The sequence below is a fragment of the Macaca mulatta genome, chromosome 4, assembly GCF_049350105.2.
Source record: "Macaca mulatta isolate MMU2019108-1 chromosome 4, T2T-MMU8v2.0, whole genome shotgun sequence".
Classification (NCBI taxonomy): domain Eukaryota; kingdom Metazoa; phylum Chordata; class Mammalia; order Primates; family Cercopithecidae; genus Macaca; species Macaca mulatta.
In genome coordinates this window covers 112,184,566-112,208,467 of record NC_133409.1, presented here as the reverse complement: position 1 = coordinate 112,208,467, position 23,902 = coordinate 112,184,566, and the positions used below count along the sequence as shown (strand labels likewise).

The 23,902-nt window shown below is 43.3% G+C and overlaps 1 protein-coding gene across 3 annotated transcripts in view; it reads left to right on the top strand.

Annotated features, from left to right (window-relative positions):
• The window catches only part of MTO1 (mitochondrial tRNA translation optimization 1), a 35,979-nt gene that overhangs the window by 3,623 nt on the left and 8,454 nt on the right, over positions 1-23,902 (top strand). For 2 of the 3 annotated variants that reach the window (XM_015136743.3, XM_077999753.1), the window contains exons 2-9: positions 873-1,072; positions 1,153-1,270; positions 8,450-8,739; positions 11,708-11,820; positions 11,912-12,102; positions 12,647-12,777; positions 14,630-14,834; positions 15,038-15,209. In XM_015136743.3, the coding sequence (XP_014992229.1) occupies positions 873-1,072; positions 1,153-1,270; positions 8,450-8,739; positions 11,708-11,820; positions 11,912-12,102; positions 12,647-12,777; positions 14,630-14,834; positions 15,038-15,209 (1,420 nt within the window). Of the gene's footprint in view, positions 1-872; positions 1,073-1,152; positions 1,271-8,449; positions 8,740-11,707; positions 11,821-11,911; positions 12,103-12,646; positions 12,778-14,629; positions 14,835-15,037; positions 15,210-18,359; positions 18,659-18,748; positions 18,933-23,902 lie in introns of all 3 variants that reach the window. The other variant, XR_013416318.1, reaches the window with a different exon arrangement.

Below are 23,902 nucleotides of genomic sequence, written 5' to 3'. Positions count from 1 at the left end.
CCAGGGTGGTCTCAAACTCCTGAGCTCCAGCAATCCACACTCCTTGGCCTCCCAGAGTGCTAGGATTACAGGTGTGAGCCACCACACCCGACTCTGTTTTTTATTATTTCTTTATTTATTTTTGTCCTTATTTATGTTGAAGGACTAGGGACTTCTTACAAGTGTGCTTGATTTGGTAGATTCCTCTGGTGCTGTATCAAAAAAGAACAAAAAATTAAAAAACCAAGTGTACTTGATTTAGAAAGGTTTCATGGGGTAAGGAACTTGTTGCATAATTTGAAAGGAAAAGGCAACCTAGTGAAACAGTAAAAATATGCATCAAGGAAGAGATTCAAAAGAAAGTTCAGGCCGGGCGCAGTTGCTCAGCCCTGTAATCCCAGCACTTTGGGAGGCTGAGGTGGGCAGATCACTTGAGGTGGGCAGATCACCTGAGGTCAGGAGTTTGAGACCAGCCTGGTCAACATGGTGAAACCTGTCTCTACCAAAAATACAAAAATTAGCCGGGCATGGTGCCGGACACCTGTAATCCCAGCTACTCAGGAGGCTGAGGCAGGAGAATTGCTTGAACCCGGGAGGCAGAGGTTGCAGTGAGCCGAGACTGCACCACTGCACTCCAGCCTGGGTAACAGAGTGATACTCCATCTTAAAAAAAAAACAAAAGGAAGTTCAGAAAGTGGTTTGTCATCCAGATTGCCCTGGACACTTCTGCATCCCATTGGGTCTTTGGGATTTTCTTTGTAGTATATCTTTCACGTTTTCTGTTTTTTATCGTATGAGATGATTATAGTCACCTGTATAAATATTTTCTTATTAAGTAGTCACTATGTACAAAGTGCTCATATATTTATTTTGTTTATGTCTATTCTCTTTAGGTCAGATGTCATGTAATCCTTCCTTTGGTGGCATCGGAAAGGGACATTTAATGAGGGAAGTAGATGCCTTGGATGGCCTGTGTTCTCGCATCTGTGACCAGTCTGGTGTACATTATAAAGTTTTAAACCGGCGTAAGGGACCGGCTGTGTGGGGTCTGAGAGCTCAGATTGATAGGAAACTCTATAAACAGAACATGCAGGTAAGAATAGGGCATGAGCACAGGAAAGATTATAGTGATTGTTTAATTACCATGTTTCAACTGATATTTTCTTTTGACAGAAAGAAATCTTGAATACACCACTGCTTACTGTTCAGGAGGGAGCTGTAGAAGATCTTATTCTTACAGAACCAGAGCCTGAACACACTGGGAAATGCCGTGTCAGTGGGGTTGTTTTGGGTACGTATTGGTTATAGATGGTGTGTGATAACAGCATATCATATTCCATGTGATAAATTTATTTTAGAGCTAAGTATGGAGATATGTTGCTTATTCAAGGAACTTGTTGCATTTTCTCTACCTGGATGAGGAAAACTGTATAAATAAATACGTTTCTCTTTTCACCTTGACATTTATGATGCTCAAATTCTAGGCTCATCAGTAAGTACCATGTTCCATCTTAGTGTAGAACTTTATAATCTGCATATTTATGTCTCCCTCTCTCCCCATCTATTGTAATTTCTGTTTTTTCTGGTTCTGACTTTAATTTTTTCAAAAATTCATATTTTAACAGCTTATATATATTTTTATGTAAAACAGTTATGTATTTTTTTATCAAATCATGCATATAATTTTTTCTTAAAATATTTAAAGAGTGTGGGCATGGTGGCTTATGCCTGTAATCCTAGCACTTTGGGAGGCTGAGGTAGGTGGATTGTTTGAGCCCAGGAGTTTGAGACCAGCCTTAGCAAGATGGCAAAACCCCCATATCTACAAAAAAATACAAAAATTAGCCGGTGTTGTAGCAGGTGCCTGTAGTCGCAGCTACTCAAGTAGCTGAAGTGGGAGGATTGCTTGAGCCCAGGAGGTTGAGACTTCAGTGAGCTGTGATTGTGCTGCTGCACTCCAGCCTGGGCAACAGAGTGAGACCCTGTGTCAAAAAAATAAATAAAAAATAAGTCTGGGTGTAGTGGCTCATTCCTGTAATCCCAACACTTTGGGAGGCTGAGGCGGGCAGATCGCCTAAGGTTGGGAGTTCAAGACTAGCGTGAACAACATGGAGAAACACGTCTCTACTAAAAATACAAAATTAGCCAGGTGTGGTAGCACATGCCTGAAATCTCAGCTACTCAGGAGGCTGAGGCCAGAGAATCGCGTGAACCCAGGAGGCGGAGGTTGCGGTGAGCTGAGATCATACCATTGCTCTCCAGCCTGGGCAACAAGAGCGAAACTCTGTCTCAAAATAAATAAATAAATAAATAAATAAATAAATAAATAAGAAATTTTGAAATTTATGTGGGAAAACAACCATCTACTTCACCGGAGACAGACACTTCAACTTTTTTAGTTGTCACTTATATATACTTCCATATGTCTAAAAAGCAGGCTTATGCTTTTACTTCCTAATTTACAGTTCTAGACTTTATATATTAACTTTTTTTTTTTTGAGACGGAGTCTCACTGTGCTGGGCTGGAATGCAGTGGTGCGATATTGGCTCACTGCAACCTCCGCCTCACGGGTTCAAACGATTCTGCCTCAGCCTCCTGAGTAGCTGGGACTATAGGCATGTACCACCATGCCCAGCTAATTTTTGTATTTTTAGTAGAGATGGGGTTTCACCATGTTGGCCAGAATAGTCTCTATCTCCTGACCTCGTGATCCAGCCACCTTGCCCTCCCAAAGTGCTGGGATTACAGCCGTGAGCCACCGCACCCAGCCATCTATTAACATTTTTTGAGACGGAATCTGGCTCTGTCGCCCAGGCTGGAGTGCAGTGGTACCATCTCAGCTCACTGCAACGTTCCCCTCCCAGGTTCAAGCGATTCTCCTGCCTCAACCTCCCAAGTAGCTGGGATTACAGGCGCCTGCCACCATGCCCGCCTAATTTTTTGTATTTTCAGTAGAGACAGGGTTTCACCATATTGGTCAGGCTGGTCTTGAACTCCTGAACTCAAACGATCCGCCCGCCTCAGTGTCCGAAAGTGCTGGGATCATAGGCGTGAGCCACTGTGCCCAGCCTATTAACTTATTATTATGGTAATTCTCTTTAATATCCAACTTTCCTTCCCTTTCTCCTTCTAATATAATTATACCATAATTTTTGGTTGATAGTATTTACATTGTTGACTAAGTATTGTTTACTGCACAGAAGTGTATTATGTTTGTCCCTTTCATATACTTGGTTTTGCCTTGAGTTAATAATTGTTGTATTTTATTTATTTATTTATTTACTTATTTATTGAGACAGTCTTACTCTGTCACCCAGGCTGGAGTGCAGTGGTACAATCTTGGCTCACTGCAACCTCCATCTCCTGGGTTCAAGCAATTCTCCTGCCTCAGCCTCCCAAGTAGATGGGATTACAGACACCAGCAACCATGCCCAGCTAATTTTTGTGTTTTTAGTGGAGACAAGGTTTCACCATATTGGCCAGTCTGGTCTCGAACTCCTGACCTCAAGTGATCCGTCTACCTCCACCTCCCAAAGTGGTGGTATTATAGATGTGAGCCACCACGCCTGGCCTTCTCGATTTTTTACTTCTGTTTATGTGTTTGGGCTGCTCTCTTTCATGTACACAACTTCCTTTAAATATCTAGTGAACTTTGGTTTTCTGTTTACTTTTTTGCGTTTTTGGTTTTGGAGACAGGGTCTTACTCTGTCACCCCGGTTGGAGTGCAGTGGCACTATGATGGCTCACTGCAGCCTCCACCTTCCAGAGGTGATCCTCCCACTTTAATCTCCCAAGTAGCTGGGACTATACATGTACACCACCACACCCAGCTTATTTTTAATTTTTTTGGAGATGTGGGATCTCCCTATGTTGCCTCCCTATGTTGCCTAGGCTGGTCTTGAACTCCTAGGCTGAAGTGTCCTCCCACCTCAATCACCCAAAGTATTGGGATTATAGGCATGAGCCACCATGCCCAGCCTGTTATATTTTTAAATGAACCACTAGGCCGGGCACGGGGGCTCACGCCTGTAATCCCAGCACTTTGGGAGGTCGAGGTGGGCGGATCACCTGAGGTCAGGAGTTCGAGACTAGCCTGGCCAACGTGATGAACCTGTCTCTACTAAAAATACAAAATTAGCTGGGTGTGGTGGCATGCACCTGTAATTCCAGCTACTCAAGAGGCAGGCTGAGGCAGGAGAATCACTTGAACCCAGGAGGCGGAGGTTGCAGTGAGCCAAGATAGTGCCACTGCACTCCAGCCTGGGCAACAAGAGTGAGACTCTGTCTCTAAATAAATAAATAAGGCACTAAAACACTGACTGGAGGATTTATGTGTGCACAATTTTATTGCCTGGCTAATTCTGGAGGTGATTAAAACTTGAACTGCCGGGCGCGGTGGCTCGTGCCTGTAATCCTAGCACTTTAGGAGGCTGAGGTGGGTGGATCACCTGAGGTTGGGAGTTTGAGACCAGCCTGACCAACATGGAGAAACCCTGTCTCTATAAAAATACAAAATTACTCAGGTGTGGTGGCGCATGCCTGTAATCCCAGCCACTCGGGAGGCTGAGGCAGGAGAACCACTTGAACCCTGGAGGTGCAGGTTGTAGTAACCCGTGATAGTGCCACTGCACTCCAGCCTGGGCAACAAGAGCGAAACTCCGTCTCAAAAAAAAAAAAAAGAAAAGACTTGAACCAGCCTTTTGGACTGGTGAATGAGATATCAATGTCTGTTAGTTCTCAGAAGAATCAATTTTCCACCTAAGAGAATAATACGGCTGCCCACTAGCATTTTGGGAACAAAATGGTAAGAGAGGCTGTGCCAGGGAGTGTCATCTTTTATTTTATTTTATTTTTATTTATTTTAATTTTTTTTTTTTTTTTTTTTTTTTTGAGACGGAGTCTCGCTCTGCCGCCCAGGCTGGAGTGCAGTGGCCGGATCTCAGCTCACTGCAGGCTCCGCCTCCCGGGTTCACGCAATTCTCCTGCCTCAGCCTCCCCAGTAGCTGGGACTACAGGCGCCCGCCACCTTGCCCGGCTAGTTTTTTTTGTATTTTTTAGTAGAGACGGGGTTTCACCGTGTCAGCCAGGATGGTCTCGATCTCCTGACCTCGTGATCCGCCCGCCTCGGCCTCCCAAAGTGCTGGGATTACAGGCTTGAGCCACCGCGCCCGGCTATTTTAATTTTTAATTTATTTTTGAGACAGAGTCTTGCTGTGTAGCCCAGGCTGGAGTGCAGTGGCGCGATCTCAGCTTACTGCAACCTCTGTCCCCTGGGTTCAAGCGATTCTCCTGCCTCAGCCTCTCGAGTAGCTGGGACTACAGGCGCGTGCCACCATGCCTGGCTAATTTTTTGTATTTTTAGTAGAGACAGGGTTTCACCGCGTTAGCCAGGATGGTCTCCATCTCCTGACCTCGTGGTATGCCCTCCTCGGCCTCCCAAAGTGCTGGGATTGCAAGCATGAGCTACCATGCCCAGCCTGGGAGTGTCATCTTTTAAAATACATATCTTAATTCCCATTTTCATTTTTATTATAGATTAATTAATTTTCTTGATTGGGAAATACATACTTAGGGCAAACAACTTAAAAGCTACAAAAAGCATATAGAGTGAAAAGATAGTCTGTCTTAGCTGGGCGTTGTAGCTCACACCTGTAATCCCAGCACTTTGGGAGGCTGAGGCAGGTGGATCATCTGAGGTTGGGAGTTTGAGACTAGTCTGGCCAACATGGTGAAACTTGTCTCTACTAAAAATACAAAAATGAGCCAGCCATGATGGCTCACACCTGTAGTCCCAGCTACTCAGGAGGCTGAGGCAGGAGAATCACTGGAACCTGGAAGGTGGAGGTTGCAATGAGCTGAGATCTCACTACTACATTCCAGCCTGGGTGAGAGCAAGAGTCTGTCTCAAAAGGAAAAAAAGATGGTCTGTCTCCTTCACTTTGTCCCCTCAACCAGCCAGTTTTCTTTCTCAGGAGCATTGCTTTGTTAATCTCTTGTGTAGTCTTTCTACCTAGGCATATGTACATGTCTTCATGCATATGTATACATATTTTTTATTGTTTTCTCAAATCATAGCATATTATACACAAACACACTGTTCTCTGTACTTTTTTAAAAAAAAAACCTTAATCTTTGTTTGCTTTGCTTTTGGAGACCATGCTTTTTATTTTATTTTTTAAGTTTGTGGGTTTGTTCTGATGGTTACCTTAAAAGCTATGATTTTATATATAATATAATATGCTCACTGACTTCCCTCAAGTAACAATTACTAGTTTTGCTTTCATTTCTTTTTCTCCTCCGACTTTCTTTATTTTCCAGATTTAATGGTTATATTGTTTTTATTAGTATTTAAGTTTATACCCTTAAATTGTTTATTTATTTATTTTTGAGACAAGTTCTTGCCCTATTGCTTAGGCTGGAGTGCAGTGGCATGATCACGGCTCACCGTAGCCTCGACCACCTGGGCCCAAGTGATCGTCCTGCCTCAGCCTCCTGTGCAGCTGGGACCACAAGCATGTGTCACCACCTCTGGCTGATTTATTATTATTACTATTATTTTGTAGAGATGGGAGTCTCACTATGTTGCCAGGACTGGTCTTGAACCCCTGGGCTGAAGTGATCTTCCTGCCCCAGTCTCTCAAAATGTTGGTGCTATAGTCATGAGCCACTGCGCCTGGCCAATTTAATTTAATATCTTTAAATGCTATTTTGTGACCCTGTCCATATTTTGTAGGCCCAACAGTAACAATTTTTTGTGGTAAAATATACAAACCATAAAATGTACCGTTTTAACCATTTTTAAGTGTACAATTCAGTACTATTAAGTACATTGACAGTATTGTGCACTGATCTCCACCAGTTGTCTCTTGAACTTTTTCATCATCCCAAATTAAAATTCTGTACCCATTAAACAAAAAGTCCCCATTACCTGAAGAATAAACCTCCATTTTACTGTAAGGTAGAGCTATCTGAGAACAAAACCTTAATGTGCAAATGTCAGCTGTTTATTTTATTTTCTGACCCAAGTTTCGTTTCTACATTCCTCGTCAGTTCTTATTCTCAGTTCTCCAATTTCTGAGCCTTTGCAGGGCAAATTTGTTCATCTCATTGATATCTTCTCTTCAGATATTAATACTTAAGTTATAGCTGTCTCCTCTCTGCTAGGTGAGTTACCATTCTTTTAACCACTTTCTATCTTTCAAAAATATATTGAAATTTCTCGTGTTCTGACTGGTTCTTTTTCATTACTTGTCCTTTTGGTTTTATACCTTTTTTATTCCCCTATTGGATTTTCTTTGAGTTTTAGAAGGGAGAAAAAATGTGAGGTTATATGCCATATTTATCCTGAAGGCTAAAATTAATTAATTTTTTAAATTAATTGAGACTTTTTAGTGTTGATAGGATTTTAGGTACATGTGAATTGGTGATAACACATTGTATTCTCTCTCCTACATTGCTTAGATTGAGATTGATACATGTAGCCTTCTGACTCATTTAAAATGCTTTGTCTGGGGTATGGGAAATGGGAAGATACTGCTCACAGTTTACACATTTTCAGCTGTAAGTGTTGAATAAGTTCTAGCAATCTAGTGAGCAGTATGGTAACTGTAGTTAATAATAATGTATGATATACTTGAAATTTGCTAAGGGAGCAAATCGTGAGTGTTCTCACCACACAAACAAAATGTGTAACTATGTGAGCTGATGGTTATATTAATTAGCTTGATTATGGGTATCATCACAGAAGGTATACTTGTATCAGAACACCATGTTGCATGCTCTAAATATATGCAGTTTTTTTATGTGTCTGTTATATGTCGATATGGCTTGAAAAAACAAAAATATTAAATATGATTCTCAAGTTTCTAAAGACTGATAGTTTTTCTGTAGTTCTAATAAAAAAATAATCACATTCCATTTTTATCCATGGTAACAATTGAAAAATGACTTTAGGCCGGGTGCGGTGGCTCACGCCTGTAATCCCAGCACTTTGGGAGGCTGAGGTGGGTGGATCACCTGAGGTCGGGAGTTCAAGACCAGCCTGACCAACATGGAGAAACCCCATCTCTACTAAAAATACAAAACTAGCTGAGCGTGGTGGCACGTGCCTGTAATCTCAGCTACTTGGGAGGCTGAGGCAGGAGAACACAGGAGGCGGAGGTTTCAGTGAGCCGAGATTGCACCCCTGCACTCCAGCCTGGCGATAGAGCAAGTCTTCGTCTCAGATAGATAGATAGATAGATAGCACCCATCAACTCGTCATTTACATCAGGTATAACTGACGAGTTGATGGGTGCTGACGAGTTGATGGGTGCAGCACGCCAACATGGCACAGGTATACATATGTAACAAACCTGCATGTTATCCACATGTACCCTAGAACTTAAAGTATAATAATAAAAAAAAAGATAGATATACAGATAGATAGATAGATAGATAATGACTTTATTCTTTTTTCTTGTTATTTAGTGGATGGAAGCACAGTATATGCAGAGAGTGTGATTCTGACTACTGGGACATTTCTGAGAGGCATGATTGTAATTGGATTGGAGATGCATCCAGCAGGACGTTTAGGGGATCAGCCTTCTATAGGATTGGCTCAGACGCTGGAGAAGTTAGGGTTTGTGGTGGGAAGGTTGAAGACTGGGACTCCACCCCGAATTGCCAAAGACTCCATTAATTTCAGTATTCTAAACAAGCAGACACCGGACAATCCATCCGTACCATTCAGCTTTACCAATGAGACAGTATGGATTAAGGTAAGATACTTTATGAAAACCTGGCTTACAGCTGATATTGGCTATTCACAGCAGGAAGTATTGTAACTTTTTTTTTTTTTTTTTTTTTGGCAGTAGTTCACTTTATAGCACTATTGCTTATAGTGCAAAAAAGTGATTTTTTTTTTTTTTTTTTTTTTGAGATAGGGTCTCACCTTGTCACCCAGGCTGGAGTGCAGTGGTACAATTATGGGTCACTACAGCCTTGACCTCCTGGGATCAAGTGATCCTCCCACCTCAACCCCCTCGAGTAACTGAGACCATAGGCGTGAGCCATTGTGCCTGGCTAATTTTTAAAATTTTTTTGAGAAATGGGGTCTCACTATGTTGCCCAGGCTGGTCTTGTACTCCTGGGCTCAAAGGGTCTACCCGCCTTGGCCTCCCAAAGTGCTAGGATTACAGGTGTAAACCACCGAACCCAGCCAAATAAGCAATCCTTTTTTTTTTTTTTGAGATGGAGACTTGCTCTGTCACCTAGACTGGAGAGCAGTGGCATGATCTCAGCTCACTGCAACATCTGCCTCCTGGGTTCAAGCAATTCTTCTGCCTCAGCCTCCCGAGTATACAGGTGTGCGCCACCATGCCCAGCTAATTTTTATATTTTTAGTAGAGATGGGGTTTCACCATATTGGCCAGGCTGGTCTCAAACTCCTGACCTCGTGATCCACCCATTTAAGCCTCTCAAAGTGCTGGGATTATAGGCATGAGCCATTGCGCTCAGCCTAAAGAAGTAATCTATCTAAAAGGGATTGGCTAACTTGGCTAATTGGGTATTTCCCCATAAATCGTAAATTTCTTTTTTTTTTTTTGAGACCATCTCACTCTGTCACCCTGCTGGAATGCAGTGGCGAAATCTTGACTCACTGCAATCTCCGCATCCTGGGTTCAAGCGATTCTCCCACCTCAGCCTCCCTAGTAGCTGCGATTGCAGGCACCTGCCATCATGCCCAGCTAATTTTTATAGTTTTGTAGAGACGGGGTTTCACCATGTTGGCCAGACTGGTTTTGAACTCCTGACCTCAGGTGATCCGCCTGCCTCAACCTCCCAAAGTGCTGGTGCTGAGATTGCAGGTATGAGCCACTGTGCCCGACTTTTTTTTTTTCTTTTTTTTGAGACAGAGTTTTGCCATTGTTGCCCAGGCTGGAGTGCAATGGCGCGATCTCGACTTGCTGCAACCTCCGCCTCCCAGGTTCAAGCAATTCTCTTGCCTCAGCCTCTTGAGTAGCTGGGATTACAGGCTCCTGCCACCACACTGGCTAATTTTTGTATTTTTAATAGAGACGGGGTTTTGCCATGTTGGCCAGACTGGTCTTGAACTCATGACCTCAGGTGATCCAGGTGATCCGCCCTCCTCAGCCTCCCAAAGTGCTAGCATTACAGGCGTGAGCCACAGTGCCTGGCAAATCTTAAATTTCATTACTTTTATAAACCTTATATATTTTGTAAATTAAGCTTTTATTCAAAAAAATTTTTTTTTCATTTATTATTATTTTTAATAGAGACAGGGTCTCGCCATATTATCCAGGCTGGTCTCGTACTTTTGGGCTTAAGCCATCCACCTACCTCAGCCTCTCAAAGTGCTGGGATTATAGGCATGAGCCACCGTGCCTGATCAAATAAGCATTTTTTGTTTTGTTTTGTTTTTTTGAGATGGAGATTCAGTCTTGTTGCCCAGGCTGTGGTACAATAGGGCGATCTCAGCTCACTGCAGCCTCTGCCCCCTGGGTTCAAGTGATGCTCCTGCCTCAGCCTTCCTAGTAGCTGGGATTACAGGTGCCCACCGCCATGCCCGGCTAATTTGTTTTTATATTTTTAGTAGAGACAGGGTTTCACCATGTTGATCAGGCTGGTCTTGAACTCTTTTTTTTCCGAGACAGCATTTCACTCTTGTTGTCCAGGATGGAGTGCAACAGCGCGATCTCGGCTCACTGCAACGTCCACCTCCCAGGGTCAAGCGATTCTCCCTCCTCAGCTTCTTGAGTAGCTGGGATTACAGGTATGCGCCACCACATCTAGCTAATTTTGTATTTTTAGTAGAGATGGGTTTTCTCCATGTTGGTCAGGCTGGTCACGAACTCCCGACCTCAGGTGATCTGCCCGCCTCAGCCTCCCAAAGTGTTGGCATTATAGGCGTGAGCCACTGCACCCGACTGGTCTCAAACTCTTGACCTGAGGTGATCCACCTTCAGCCTGCCAAAATGCTGGGATTACAGGCGTAAGCCACCATGCCCAGCCTAAATTAAGCTTTTTGAAACAATATCAGGTGGTGCTGCTGGAAAGGCAGCTGCCCCCTTGCCCGTCATGCAGCGCATTTTTGTGGAGAACCTGACACTGAACCATTCCTATATGACCTGCTTCTGGGGTGGGGTTTCAGACACAGCAGAGCAACTACCTCACTGCGATCTATTGAAAGTTAACCCTCAGCTGCGCGCGGTGGCTCTGCGTGTGGTGACTCATGCCTGTAATCCCAGCACTTTGGGAGGCTGAGGCAGGTGGATCACCCGAGGTCAGGAGTTTGAGACCAGCTTGACCAACATGGTGAAACCCTGTCTCTACCAAAAATACAGTAATTAGCCAGGCGTAGTGGTGCCTGCCTGTGATCCCAGCTGCTCGGGAGACTGAGGCAGAAGAATTACTTGAACCCGGGACACGGAGGTTGCAGTGAGCTGAGATCACGCTACTGCACTCCAGCCTGGGCAACAAAGTGAGACTCCATCTAAAAAAAAAAAAAAAATATTAAACTACTGGTTAAATTTAGAGGTTTGCTTAAATTTTAACTTCATCTTTTGGGATGTTTATTTTTGGCAAGAATACTTCATAAGTAATACTAGGCATTATGCACAAGTTTAGTGTCTGTTAAAATCAGTACGTATCATATGGAATTTATTTGGATAAGAGAGAAACTAGTAGAGAAGCAAATCAGTATTGCGTCTGGTTACTGTTTTTCAGCCAGAAGATCAGCTGCCATGTTACTTGACTTACACCAACCCTAGAGTGGATGAGATTGTCCTTAATAACCTTCACCTTAATAGTCATGTTAAGGAAACAACAAGAGGACCTCGGTAAGGACAAAATGTCAGTGCTCAATTACTTCAAGAAATGATGTCAATCCTCTTTTGTTCATTTCAAGTTTATTTAAATGTTCTGTTCTAGATACTGTCCCTCCATTGAATCAAAAGTTTTGCGTTTTCCAAACCGTCTACATCAGGTTTGGTTGGAACCTGAAGGAATGGATTCTGACCTTATCTACCCACAGGGGTTATCTATGACGCTACCCACTGAATTACAAGAGAAAATGATCACATGCATCAGAGGCTTGGAGAAAGCTAAAGTGATTCAGCCAGGTAAAGAGGATCACAGCTGCCCTTCAGTATAAAGTCGGCATTGTTTTAATGGTCAGTAAGGGGGCCTTAGCTACAGTCATTGTTGCTCAGAGCCTCAGAAGATGAAGCCCAACACCTGTATGTTTTAAATAGGCTGGTTTTTGTTTGTTTGTTTGTTTTGAGATGGAGTTTTGCTCTTGTTGCCCAGGATGGAGTGCAATGGCACGATCTCGCCTCACCACAACCTCTCCCTCCCAGTTCAAGTGATTCTCCTGCCTCAGCCCCCTGAGTAGCTGGGATTATAGGCATGTATCACCATGCCTGACTAATTTTGTATTTTTAGTAGAGACAGAGTTTCTCCATGTTGGTCAGGCTGGTCTCGAACTCCCGACCTCAGGTGATCCACCCACCTCAGCCTCCCAAAGTGCTGGGATTACAGGTGTGAGCCACTGCTCCCGACCTAAATAGTCTGTTTTTAAAGGGCATTTAAGGGTAATGTTTGCATGTCTACCTTGAGCAAATCCAGCTCTGTATTTACTTATTTAATGTCTTTATTCTTTGTCAGGCTACGGTGTTCAGTATGATTACTTAGATCCCCGTCAGATCACTCCTTCCCTGGAGACTCACTTGGTTCAACGACTCTTCTTTGCTGGACAGATCAATGGCACCACTGGTTATGAAGAAGCTGCAGCTCAAGTAAGAAGTTGTTAAAATGTTAATGTAAACTGAAAGGGACAATTTTTTTTTTTTTTTTTTTTTTGAGACAGAGTCTTGCTCTGTCGCCCAGGCTGGAGTGCAGTGGTACAGTCTTGGCTCACTGCAACCTCCGCCTCCTGCATTCACGCCATTCTCCTGCCTCAGCCTCCCGAGTATCTGGGACTATAGGCGCTTGCCACTACGCCCGGCTAATTTTTTGTATTCTTTAGTAGAGATAGGGTTTCACTGTGTTAGCCAGGATGGTCTCAATCTCCTGACCTCATAATCCGCCCACCTCGGCCTCCTAAAGTGCTGGGATTATAGGCGTGAGCCACCACGCCTGGCCGAAAGGGACTATTTAACTGGCATTTCTCCTTTTAATGTCTGTTGTGTTAACTATATAGATCTTAGATACAACTCATACTAATAGAAGACAATTTCTGTTTGGGGGTGTTTGGAGATGGCTTTTGTAGATAATAGGATCTTTTTTGTTTTTGTTTTTGTTTTTGAGACAGAGTCTTGCCTTGTTGCCAGGCTGGAGTGCAGTGATATGATCTCCCAGGTTCAAGCGATCCTCCTGCCTCAGCCCTCCTGAGTAGCTGGGACTGCAGGCATGCACCACAACACCCAGCTAGTTTTTGCATTTTTAGTGGAGATATGGTTTCACTGTGTTGGCCAGGCTGGTCTCAAACTCCTGACCTCAGGTGATCCACCTGCCTTGGCCTCCCAAAGTTCTGGGATTACAGGTGTGAACCACCTGGCCCAGCCAATAATAGGATTATTAAAACACTATGGCTTTATTACTCTTTTCTGAGCTCCTGTGTGTATCATATTTTGATTAGATGTTTGCTTCTGAAGTTTAAAATTTATTTTAATATACTTCATTAGGAATTATTATATTATTATTCCTTGGAAGTCAGAAATTATTTTATTTTTATTTGCAGTGGGAAAAGGCTAGAGAAATGTCACAGGTGGGTTTTATTTTTTTTATTTTTTATTTTTTTGAGACGGAGTCTCGCTCTGTCGCCTAGGCTGGAGTGCAGTGGCGCGATCTCGGCTCACTGCAAGCTCCGCCTCCTGGGTTTACGCCATTCTCCTGCCTCAGCCTCCTGAGTAGCTGGGACTACAGGCGCCCGCCACCGCGCCCGGCTAATTTTTTGTATTTTTAGTAGAGACGGGGTTTCACCGTGGTCTCGATCTCCTGACCTTGTGATCCGCCCACCTCGGCCTCCCAAAGTGCTGGGATTACAGGCGTGAGCCACCGCGCCCGGCACAGGTGGGTTTTAAAAAAAGAGATTAACCGGCTGGGCATGGTGGTGTACACCTGTAATCCCAGCACTCTGGGAGGCTGAGGAGAGAGAATTGCTTGAGCCAGGAGTTAGAGACCAGCCTGAGCAATGTAGTGAGACCCCATCTCTACAAAAATATGTAAAAATTAGCCAGGTGTGATGGCATGTGCCTATAGTCCCAGCTACTTGGGAGGATGAGGTGGGAGGATTGCTTAAACTCAGGAAGTCGAGCCTGCAGTGAGCCAAGATTATGCCACTACACTCCAGCCTAGGTGACAGAGGAAGACCCTGTCTCTGGATTAAAAAAAGATTAGTCCGCGCAGAGGCTTATCAGGAAGATTAGATAGATATCTCTGAAAACAATGAATCATAGCATTCTAAAGTAATATATTGCCCATATTCTATTTCTGAATATGGATCATATTTTCTACCTCTATTATATCCTTTAGGGGCAATACTTGCTTTCTTTGTGTCCCATGCCATTGTTTCCGGGTAGTGTTCTGAAAGGGATAACCCTTTGTTCAGTTCATAATGGCCTTTTAAACATTATAGTGCTCTCGTAGGGTGTGATAGCTGGAATCAATGCCAGTCTTCGGGTCAGTCGCAAGCCTCCCTTTGTGGTTAGCCGAACAGAAGGTTACATAGGAGTCTTGATTGATGACCTCACCACTCTGGGCACCAGCGAACCATACCGCATGTTTACCAGCCGAGTAGAGTTCCGTTTGTCACTGCGCCCTGATAATGCTGACATCCGGCTCACGCTTCGAGGTAATTCTTTCCTGAGTCCTGCAATCCAGCCAGGCATGGTGGCTCACACCTATAGTCTAAGCAATTTGGGAGACCAATGCAAGAGGATCACTTGAGGCCAGGAGTTTAAGACCAGCCTGGGCAACATAGTGGACCCTGTCTCTACGAAAAAATTTGCTTTAAAAACCACACGTCTCATTATATTCTCTTTCTCCCCTCCCTAGGGTATAAAGACGCTGGCTGTGTGTCCCAACAACGATATGAAAGAGCTTGTTGGATGAAGTCTTCTTTAGAAGAAGGCATTTCTGTGTTGAAATCTATTGAGTTTTCGAGCTCTAAATGGAAGAATTTAATCCCAGAGGTTTCTATAAGTACTAGTAGAAGTCTGCCTGTCAGGTATGCATTTTTAATACAGACTTTTCTCACTTTTTATAGAAAAATAAGATCATTTCAGAGAGACATTACCTATGTGTTCCTACCTACACATTTCAAATGGATGTAGCTTGTTTTTGGCTTCTTTTCAAAATCCTTTAGCTGTAACTCATCTGTTTTCTAAGTACTAAAAAATATATGGCTGGATACAGTGGCTCACACCTATAATCTCAGCATTTTGGGAGGCCAAGGCAGTCGGATCACTTGAGGTCAGGAGTTCGAGACCCGCCTGGCCAACATGACGAAATCCCATCTCTGCTAAAAATACAAACATTAGCTGGGCGTGGTAGCACATGCCTGTAATCCCAGCTACTTGGGAGGTTGAGGCAGGAGAATCACTTGAACCTAGGAGGCAGAGGTTGTAGTAAGCCAAGATGGCGCCTCTGCACTCCAGCCTGGGTGACAGGGTGAGACCCTATCTCAAAGAAAAGAAAAAATCACATATATACAGAATCATATATATATATATTCTAAATTATTATTTTTATTTTTTATATGATTTCTCTGTGGCTCCCATTGAGTTCTTTTGGCTTTCATAAGATTTAGAAGGCTCAAACCAAGAAAAATAGTTATCTGCTTTCTTTTCTAGGTTTGGAGCAATATGGAATGATCTCATCTTGTCCATGAGCTATAGCAAGGAAACTCCTTTGTTTTTAGTTAGTTTTTTTTTTTTTTTTGAAACAGAGTTTCACTCTCATTGCCCAGGCTGGAGTGCAATGGTGCAATCTCAGCTCACCGCAACCTCCCAGCTTCTGGATTCAAGCGATTCTCCTGCCTCGGCCTCCCAAAGTGCTGGGATTATAGGCGTGAGCCACCATGTCTGGTGGAAACTCCTTTGATAAATAAAGCAGTGTTATAAATTCTGTGGACTGACTTGAAGAGTCCCTTGCTACATCTTAGGGTTTTTTGTCCTTTTCTGTCCATCATTCTAGTTATATGGCCTCTGAGTCTAAAAGACATTAATATAGAACATTTTTGCTCCAGAGATATATATATTCCTAAGGATCTTACATAATTCGAAATCTATATATTTTACCCTTGATTTTTCCTATTTGAAAAAATTTAAACTAATTAGAATGAGAGAAGATCCCCAGAAGGCATAAATCTGCAATCATTGTAGCTTAGAAGTACATTATGCACATTATGGTGGCATTGATCATGGAGCTGTGTCTCCAGTATATTTTCCCCCTTTTTAAATCCCCATTTTCCTTATTATTATTGTTTTTTTTTTGACTTAAAGATATAACATTTTGGCCGGGCGCGGTGGCTCAAGCCTGTAATCCCAGCACTTTGGGAGGCCGAGACAGGTGGATCACGAAGTCAGGAGATCGAGACCATCCTGGCTAACACGGTGAAACCCCGTCTCTACTAAAAAATACAAAAAACTGGCCGGGCGCGGTGGCTCAAGCCTGTAATCCCAGCACTTTGGGAGGCCGAGACGGGTGGATCACGAGGTCAGGAGATCGAGACCATCCTGGCTAACACAGTGAAACCCCGTCTCTACTAAAAAATACAAAAAAACTAGCCGGGTGAGGTGGCGGGCACCTGTAGTCCCAGCTACTCCGGAGGCTGAGGCAGGAGAATGGCCTGAACCCGGGAGGCGGAGCTTGCAGTGAGCTGAGATCCGGCCACTGCACTCCAGCAAGGGGGACAGAGTGAGACTCCGTCTCAAAAAAAAATACAAAAAACTAGCTGGGCGAGGTGGCGGGCGCCTGTAGTTCCAGCTACTCGGGAGGCTGAGGCAGGAGAATGGCGTGAACCCGGGAGGTGGAGCTTGCAGTGAGCTGAGATCCGGCCACTGCACTCCAGCCTGGGCGACAGAGCGAGACTCCGTCTCAAAAAATAAAATAAATAAATAAATAATAAATAAAAAGATATAACATTTTAATTCTGTTCTTCATTATCTCTAATCTTTCCAAGTATTCCTTCCTTAATTGCAATCTGACATATGTCCTTGTTTGGATTTCATTTCGTCAGGGTGTTTTATCTTTTCTAACTTCTGTTCCTGAGTTTTCAGTGTCTTTTTTTTTTTTTTTTTTGAGATGGAGTCTCTCTCTGTCACCCAGGCTGGAGTGCAGTGGCACGATCTTGGCTCACTGCAACCTCTGCCTCCCAGGTTCGTGCGATTCTCCTGCCTCAGCCTCCCAAGTAGTTGGGATTACAGGCGCCTGCCACCACATCTGGCTAATTTTTTTTTTTTGAGATGGAGTCTTACTCTGTCAGGAGTGCAATGGCATGATTTCGGCTCACCACAACCTCCGCCTCCCGGATTCAAGCAATTCTCCTGCCTCAGCCTCCTGAGTAGCTAGGATTACAGGCGTGCACCACCATACCTGGCTAATTTTTGTATTTTTAGTAGAGACAGGGTTTCACCATGTTGGCCAGGCTGGTCTCAAACTCCTGACCTCAAGCGATCCACCTGCCTTGGCCTCCCAAAGTGCTGGGATTACAGGCATGAGCCACCATGCCTGGCCCAAGTTTTTATTTTCATGAGGGTTTCCCAAAGCACTAGCACCACCAGTGAAACAGATTTTTAATAATAGTAACAGCAGGTTTTGAAGAATTTGCATAATCATCCTCCAAATCAGGGGATCTCATTCATAGAAATGACAGCCTCATTCACAAATAAGGATGGTGGACATCTTTCTCTGTTCAGACTGCTATAACAAAACACCTTAGACTGGATAATTTATAAACAACAGTAATTTGTTGCTGACAGTTTTGGAGACTGTGAAGTCCAAGATCAAGGCACCAGCAGATTAAGTGTCTGGTGAGGGCTTGCTGTTTACTTCCAAGATGGTGCCTTCTTGCTGTGTTCTCACATGGCAAAAGGGCAAAAAGCTCCCCAACCCTCTTTTATAGGGGCACTAATCCCACTTATGAGCGCCAGAACCTTCATGCCCTGATCACCTCCTAAGGGCCCCACCTCTAAAAACTATCATATTGAGTATTAAATTCCAACGTATGAATTTAAGTGGGGGATACCACCAACATTCAGACTATAGTAGTGGATATATTTGTTTACCAGCTAACTGGCACCAGGAAATGGTTGTAGTGTAAGCAGTTTAAAATTGACTCATTTCTCCAGCTGTGTATTCATTTGTTTAAATTTAGGAGAGTTCACAGTATTTCAAAAGTTGGACAAAGAATTTATAACACAGGCCAGGCATAGTGGTTCATGCCTGTAATCCCAGCACTTTGGGAGGCTGAGGTGGGCGGATCACTTGAGGCCAGAAATCAAGATACGGCAAAACCCTGTGTCTACTAAAAATACAAAAATTAGCCAAGCGTGGTGAAGCACACCTGTAATCCCAGCTATTCAGGAGACTGAGGGTGGAGAATCACTTGAACTTAGAAGGCAGAAGTTGGAGTGAGCCGAAATCACAACATTGCACTCCAGCCTGTGTAACACAGTGAGTCTCTGTATCAAAAAAAAAAAAAAAAGAATTTATATAACATTATGTTTTCTTATATAACAAATATTATACTAATTCATATAATAGGAACTTGCATTGAATGTGACTAATGCGTATTGAGGAATACTGAGAGTTTGGGAAGTGATCATTTTCAAAAGTCTCAGATGCTAACTGATGAATAACATGATGCACAAAGAAAACGTATCACCTATGTTTTTACCATACCAATCCCACGAGTAGCCATTTTGTTTAGATGGATTTTTTTAAAAAGGTAAGTTTAAAAAGGTAATTTGGCCAGATTCCTTTTTAATTCAGGCATATTTCCCTTCAGGAGGAATCAGTCTACGTATTTGATTTGAGAATATTTGCAGTCTACCCCTTAGACTTTTTAAATTTTTTTTTTGAAACAGAGTCTCCTTCTGTCACCCAGGCTGGAGTGCAGTGGCGCGATCTTGGCTCACTACAACCTCTGCCTCCTGGGTTCAAGTGATTCTCCTGCCTCAGCCTCCCGAGTAACTGGGACTAGAGGCGCTTGCCACCACGCCTGGCTAATTTTTGTTTGTATTTTTAGTAGAGACAGGGTTTCACCGTGTTAGCCAGGATGGTCTCAATCTCCTTACCTCGTGATCTGCCTGCCTCGGCCTCCCAAAGTGCTGGAATTACAGGTGTGAGCCACTGTGCCCGGCCTTAGCCTTTCTTAATGAACTCACTTGATCAATGCCCAGACATATAAACCTTAAAAGATTTTAAAATCTGGTTAAAAATACACTTGCTGCATACGTGCCAGACTATGTAGTAAGCACTGACCAGTTGAACCTGACTCTGAACAGGCATTTAACAGAAGAGATACACAAATGCATGTACATGTGCACCTATGCATAACACATATACACACATTTCCCGTCAGGATTATAGGGAAATGTGTTGATGTCGTAGGTAGCTCAGAAATTCCCTCCTGGCTTTGTTGAAGTATGCTAACTTACCCATTCTTTGCCAGAGCTCTGTACTCTGAGGCTTAGGCCTGATTCAAAGCAGGTCTTGAAGTTTGGAGTTGAGAATAGCTCAAAGCCTTGTGAACAGATTATTTTAAAACTATGTCGAATTCTGGGGCTCAAGTGATCCTCCTAGTGCTGGGGGTTACAAACTCCCAAAGTGCTGGGGTTACAGACATAATCCCCCCAAAAAAGAAGAACATAATTACCATCTTAACTATTTGTAAGTGTACATTTCAGTAGTTTAAGTATATTCATATGGTTGCAACATAGATCTCCAGGACTTTTTCATCTTGCAAAACTCAAATACTATACCCATTAGACAATAACTCCCCCTTTCTCTCCTTCCCCTAGCCCCTGGTAACCCTATTCTACTGTTTCTATGGATTTGGCTACTTTAGATAACTCAGAAGTAGAATCATACAGTATGTGGCCGGGCGCGGTGGCTCATGCCTGTAATTCCAGCACTTTGGGAAGCCGAGGCGGGCGGATCACCTAAGGTCAGGAGTTTCAGACCAGCCTGGCCAACATGGTGAAACCCCGTCTCTACTAAAAAATACAAAAATTAGCCAGGCATGGTGGCAGGCACCTTAATCCCAGCTACTTGGGAGACAGAGGCAGGAGAATCGTTTGTACCCAGGAAGCAGAGGTTGCAGTGAGCCGAGATCAAGCCATTGCACTCAAACCTGGGGGACAAGAACAAGGCTTCTCTCAAAAAAAAAAAAAAAAAAAAAAAGACTCAGAGATTCATACAGTATGTGTTTTTGTGACTGGCTTATTTCATGTAACATAATGTCCTCTAGATCAGGCATGGTGGCTCGTGCCTGGAATCCCAGCACTTTGGGAGGCTAAGGTGGGAGGATCCCTTGAGCCCAGGAGTTTGAGACAAAGTTGAGAACATAGTGGGTCCCTACCTCTACCAAAAAAATCCAAAAATTAGCTGGCATGGTGGTGTACACATGTTTTCCCAGCTATTTGAGAGGCTGAGGTGGGAGGATCCCTTGAGCCCAAGAAGTCGAGCTGCAATAAGCTGTGTTTGTGCCACTGCCCTCCAGCCGGGGTGACAAAGCAAGACCCATTCTCAATAATAATAATAATAAATGTCCTCAAGGTTCATCTACCTTGTAACATCACAGGATTTTCTTCCTTTTTAAGGTTGAATGATATTCCTTTTTTTTTTATCATATCCATTTTTTTGCCCGTTTTTAAAATCAGTTTATGTATATACCACATTGTGTTTATCCATTCATCTGTTGATGGACACTTGAGTTGCTTTCACCTTATTGTAAATGTAAATGTTAATGTACATGTTAGTGCTGCTATGAACATGGGTATACAAAGATATCGTCAAGACCCTGCTTTCAATTTTTTTTTTTTTTTTTTTTTGAGACAGTCTCACTCTGTCACTCAGGTTGGAGTGGCGCAATTTCTGCTCACTGCAACCTTCGTCCCCGGGTTCAAGCTATTCTTGTGCCTCAGCCTCCCAAGTAGCTGGGATTACAGGCACCCGCCACCATACCTGGCTACTTTTTGTATTTTTAGTAAAGATGGGGTTTTGCCATGTTGGCTAGGCTGGTCTCGAACTCCTGACCACCTGCCTCCGCCTCCCAAAGTGCTGGGGTTACAGGCATGACCACCACACACCTGACCCCTGCTTTCATTTTTTTTGAATGTATACCCAGAAGTGGAATTGCAGCATCATATGGTAGTTCTAGGTCTTTGTGGGGGTTTTTTTCTCAGTTTTTTTTTTTTTTTTTTTTCCAGAGACAGAGTCTCACTATGTTGCCCAGGCTGGAGTCCAGTAGTTTTTCACAGGCACAGATCCCACTGCTAATCAGCACAGGAATTTTGGCTGACCTGGGCTGGCTCACCCCTTCCTAGGCAACCTGGTAATCCCTCGCTCCTGAGAGGTCACCATATTGATGCTGAACTTAGTGTGGACACCCGATTGGCGTAGCACACTGCATCCCAGAACTCCTGGGCTCAAGCTATCCTCCCGCCTCAGCCTCCCAAGTAGCTGGGACTACAGGCTCACACCACCACACCTGGCAGTAGTTCTAGTTTTAATTTTTTGAGGAACTGTTTTCCACTGTGATCGCATCATTTTACAATCCCTTTAACATTGCACAAGATTTCTCATTTCTCCACGTACTCACCAACAGTTGTCATCTTCTGTTTTTTGATAGTAGTCACCCTAATGGATATGAGGTGATATTTCATTGTGGCTTTGATTTTATTTCTCTGATGATTAGTGGATGTTGAGCATCTTTTCATTTGCTTGTTAGCTGTTTTTATATCATTGGAGAAGTATCTATTCAAATTCTTTGCCCATTTTTTAAATCAGTTTAGTTTTTTTTCCTAGAGACAGGGTCTCCCTCTATCACCCAGGGTAGAGTGCAGTGGTACAGTCATAGCTCACTGCAGCCTTAAGCTCCAGGACTCAGGTAATCCTCCCACCTTAGCCTCCCAAGTAGCTAGGACCACAGGTGCACACCACCACATCCAGCTAGATTTTTATTTCTTGTAGAGATAGGATCTTGCTGTGTTGCCAAGGTTGGTGTTGAACTCCTGGCCACAATTAACTCTCCCACCTTGGCCTCCCAAAGCGCTAGGATTCAGACGTAGTCACCATGCCTCACCAAATTTTTTTATAGTTGAATTGTAGTTCTTTATGTATTCTGGATATTAGCCCCATTTCAGATATATGATTTGCAAGTATTTTCTCTCATTCTGTGGATTGTGTTTTCACTCTGTTGTTTTTGTCCTTTGATGTACATTTTTAAAAAACTTAATGTAGGCTGGGCACGGTAGCTTGTGCCTGTAATTCCAGCACTTGGGAGGCTGAGGCAAGCAGATCACCAGCGGTCAGGAGTTTGAGACCAGCCTGGCCAGTGTGGCGAAACCCCATCTCTACTAAAAATACAAAAAACAAACACAAAAAAACAAAACAAATTAGCCACACATGGTGGCACATGTCTGTAGTCCCAGCTGCTGAGGGGGCTGAAGCACAAGAATCGCTTGAACCTGGGAGATGGAGGTTGCATTGAGCAGAGATCATGCCACTGCACTCCAGCCTGGGTGACAGAGCAAGACTCCCTCTAAAACAAAACAAAACAAAACAAAAAAACACGAAATTGGATGTAGTTCCATTTGTCTACTTTTGCTTTTGGTGTCAACCAAGAAATCACTGGCAAAGCTAATGTCATGAAGCTTTTCCTGTATGTTTTCTTCTAGAAGTTTTATAGCTTAAGGCCTTTCCTTAGGTCTTTAATTCATATGGTATTGATTTTTGTATATGACATAAGGTGAGGGTCCAACTTCATTCTTTTGCTATTTGGATATCCAGCTTTCTCAACATTATTTGTTGAAGAGACTGTTCTTCCCCCATTGGGTGGTCTTGGTATGCTTGTCAAAATCATTCGATTATATAGTGAGGGTTTATTTCTGGGTTTTCTTTCTTTTTTTTTTTTTTTTAATTATTTTAAGTTCTAGGGTACATGTGCACAACATGCAGGTTTGTTACATATGTATACTTGTGCCGTGTTGGTGTGCTGCACCCGTTAACTCGTCATTTACATTAGGTATATCTCCTAATGCTATCCCTCTCCACTCCCCCCACTTCACAACAGGCCCGGGTGTGTGATGCTCCCCACCCTGTGTCCAAGTGTTCTCATTGTTCACTTCCTACCTATGAGTGAGAACATGCAGTGTTTAGTTTTCTGTCCTTGCGATAGTTTGCTCAGAATGATGGTTTCCAGCTCCATCCATGTCCCTACAAAGGGAGTTCATGAACTCATCCTTTTTTATGGCTGCATAGTATTCCATGGTATATATGTGCCACATTTTCTTAATCCAGTCTATCATTGATGGACATTTGGGTTGGTTCCAAGTCTTTGCTATTGTGAATAGTGCTGCAATAAACATATGTATCCATGTGTCTTTATAGCAGCATGATTTATAATCCTTTGGGTATATACCCAGTAATGGGATAGCTGGGTCAAATGCTATTTCTAGTTCTAGATTCTTGAGGAATCACTACACTGTTTTCCACAATGGTTGAACTAGTTTACAGTCCCACCAACAGTGTGAAAGTGTTCCTATTTCTCCACATCCTCTCCAGCACCTGTTGTTTCCTGACTTTTTAATAATCGCCATTCTAACTGGTGTGAGATGGTATCTCATTGTGGTTTTGATTTGCATTTCTCTGATGGCCGGTGATGATGAGCATTTTTTCTTGTGTCTGTTGGCT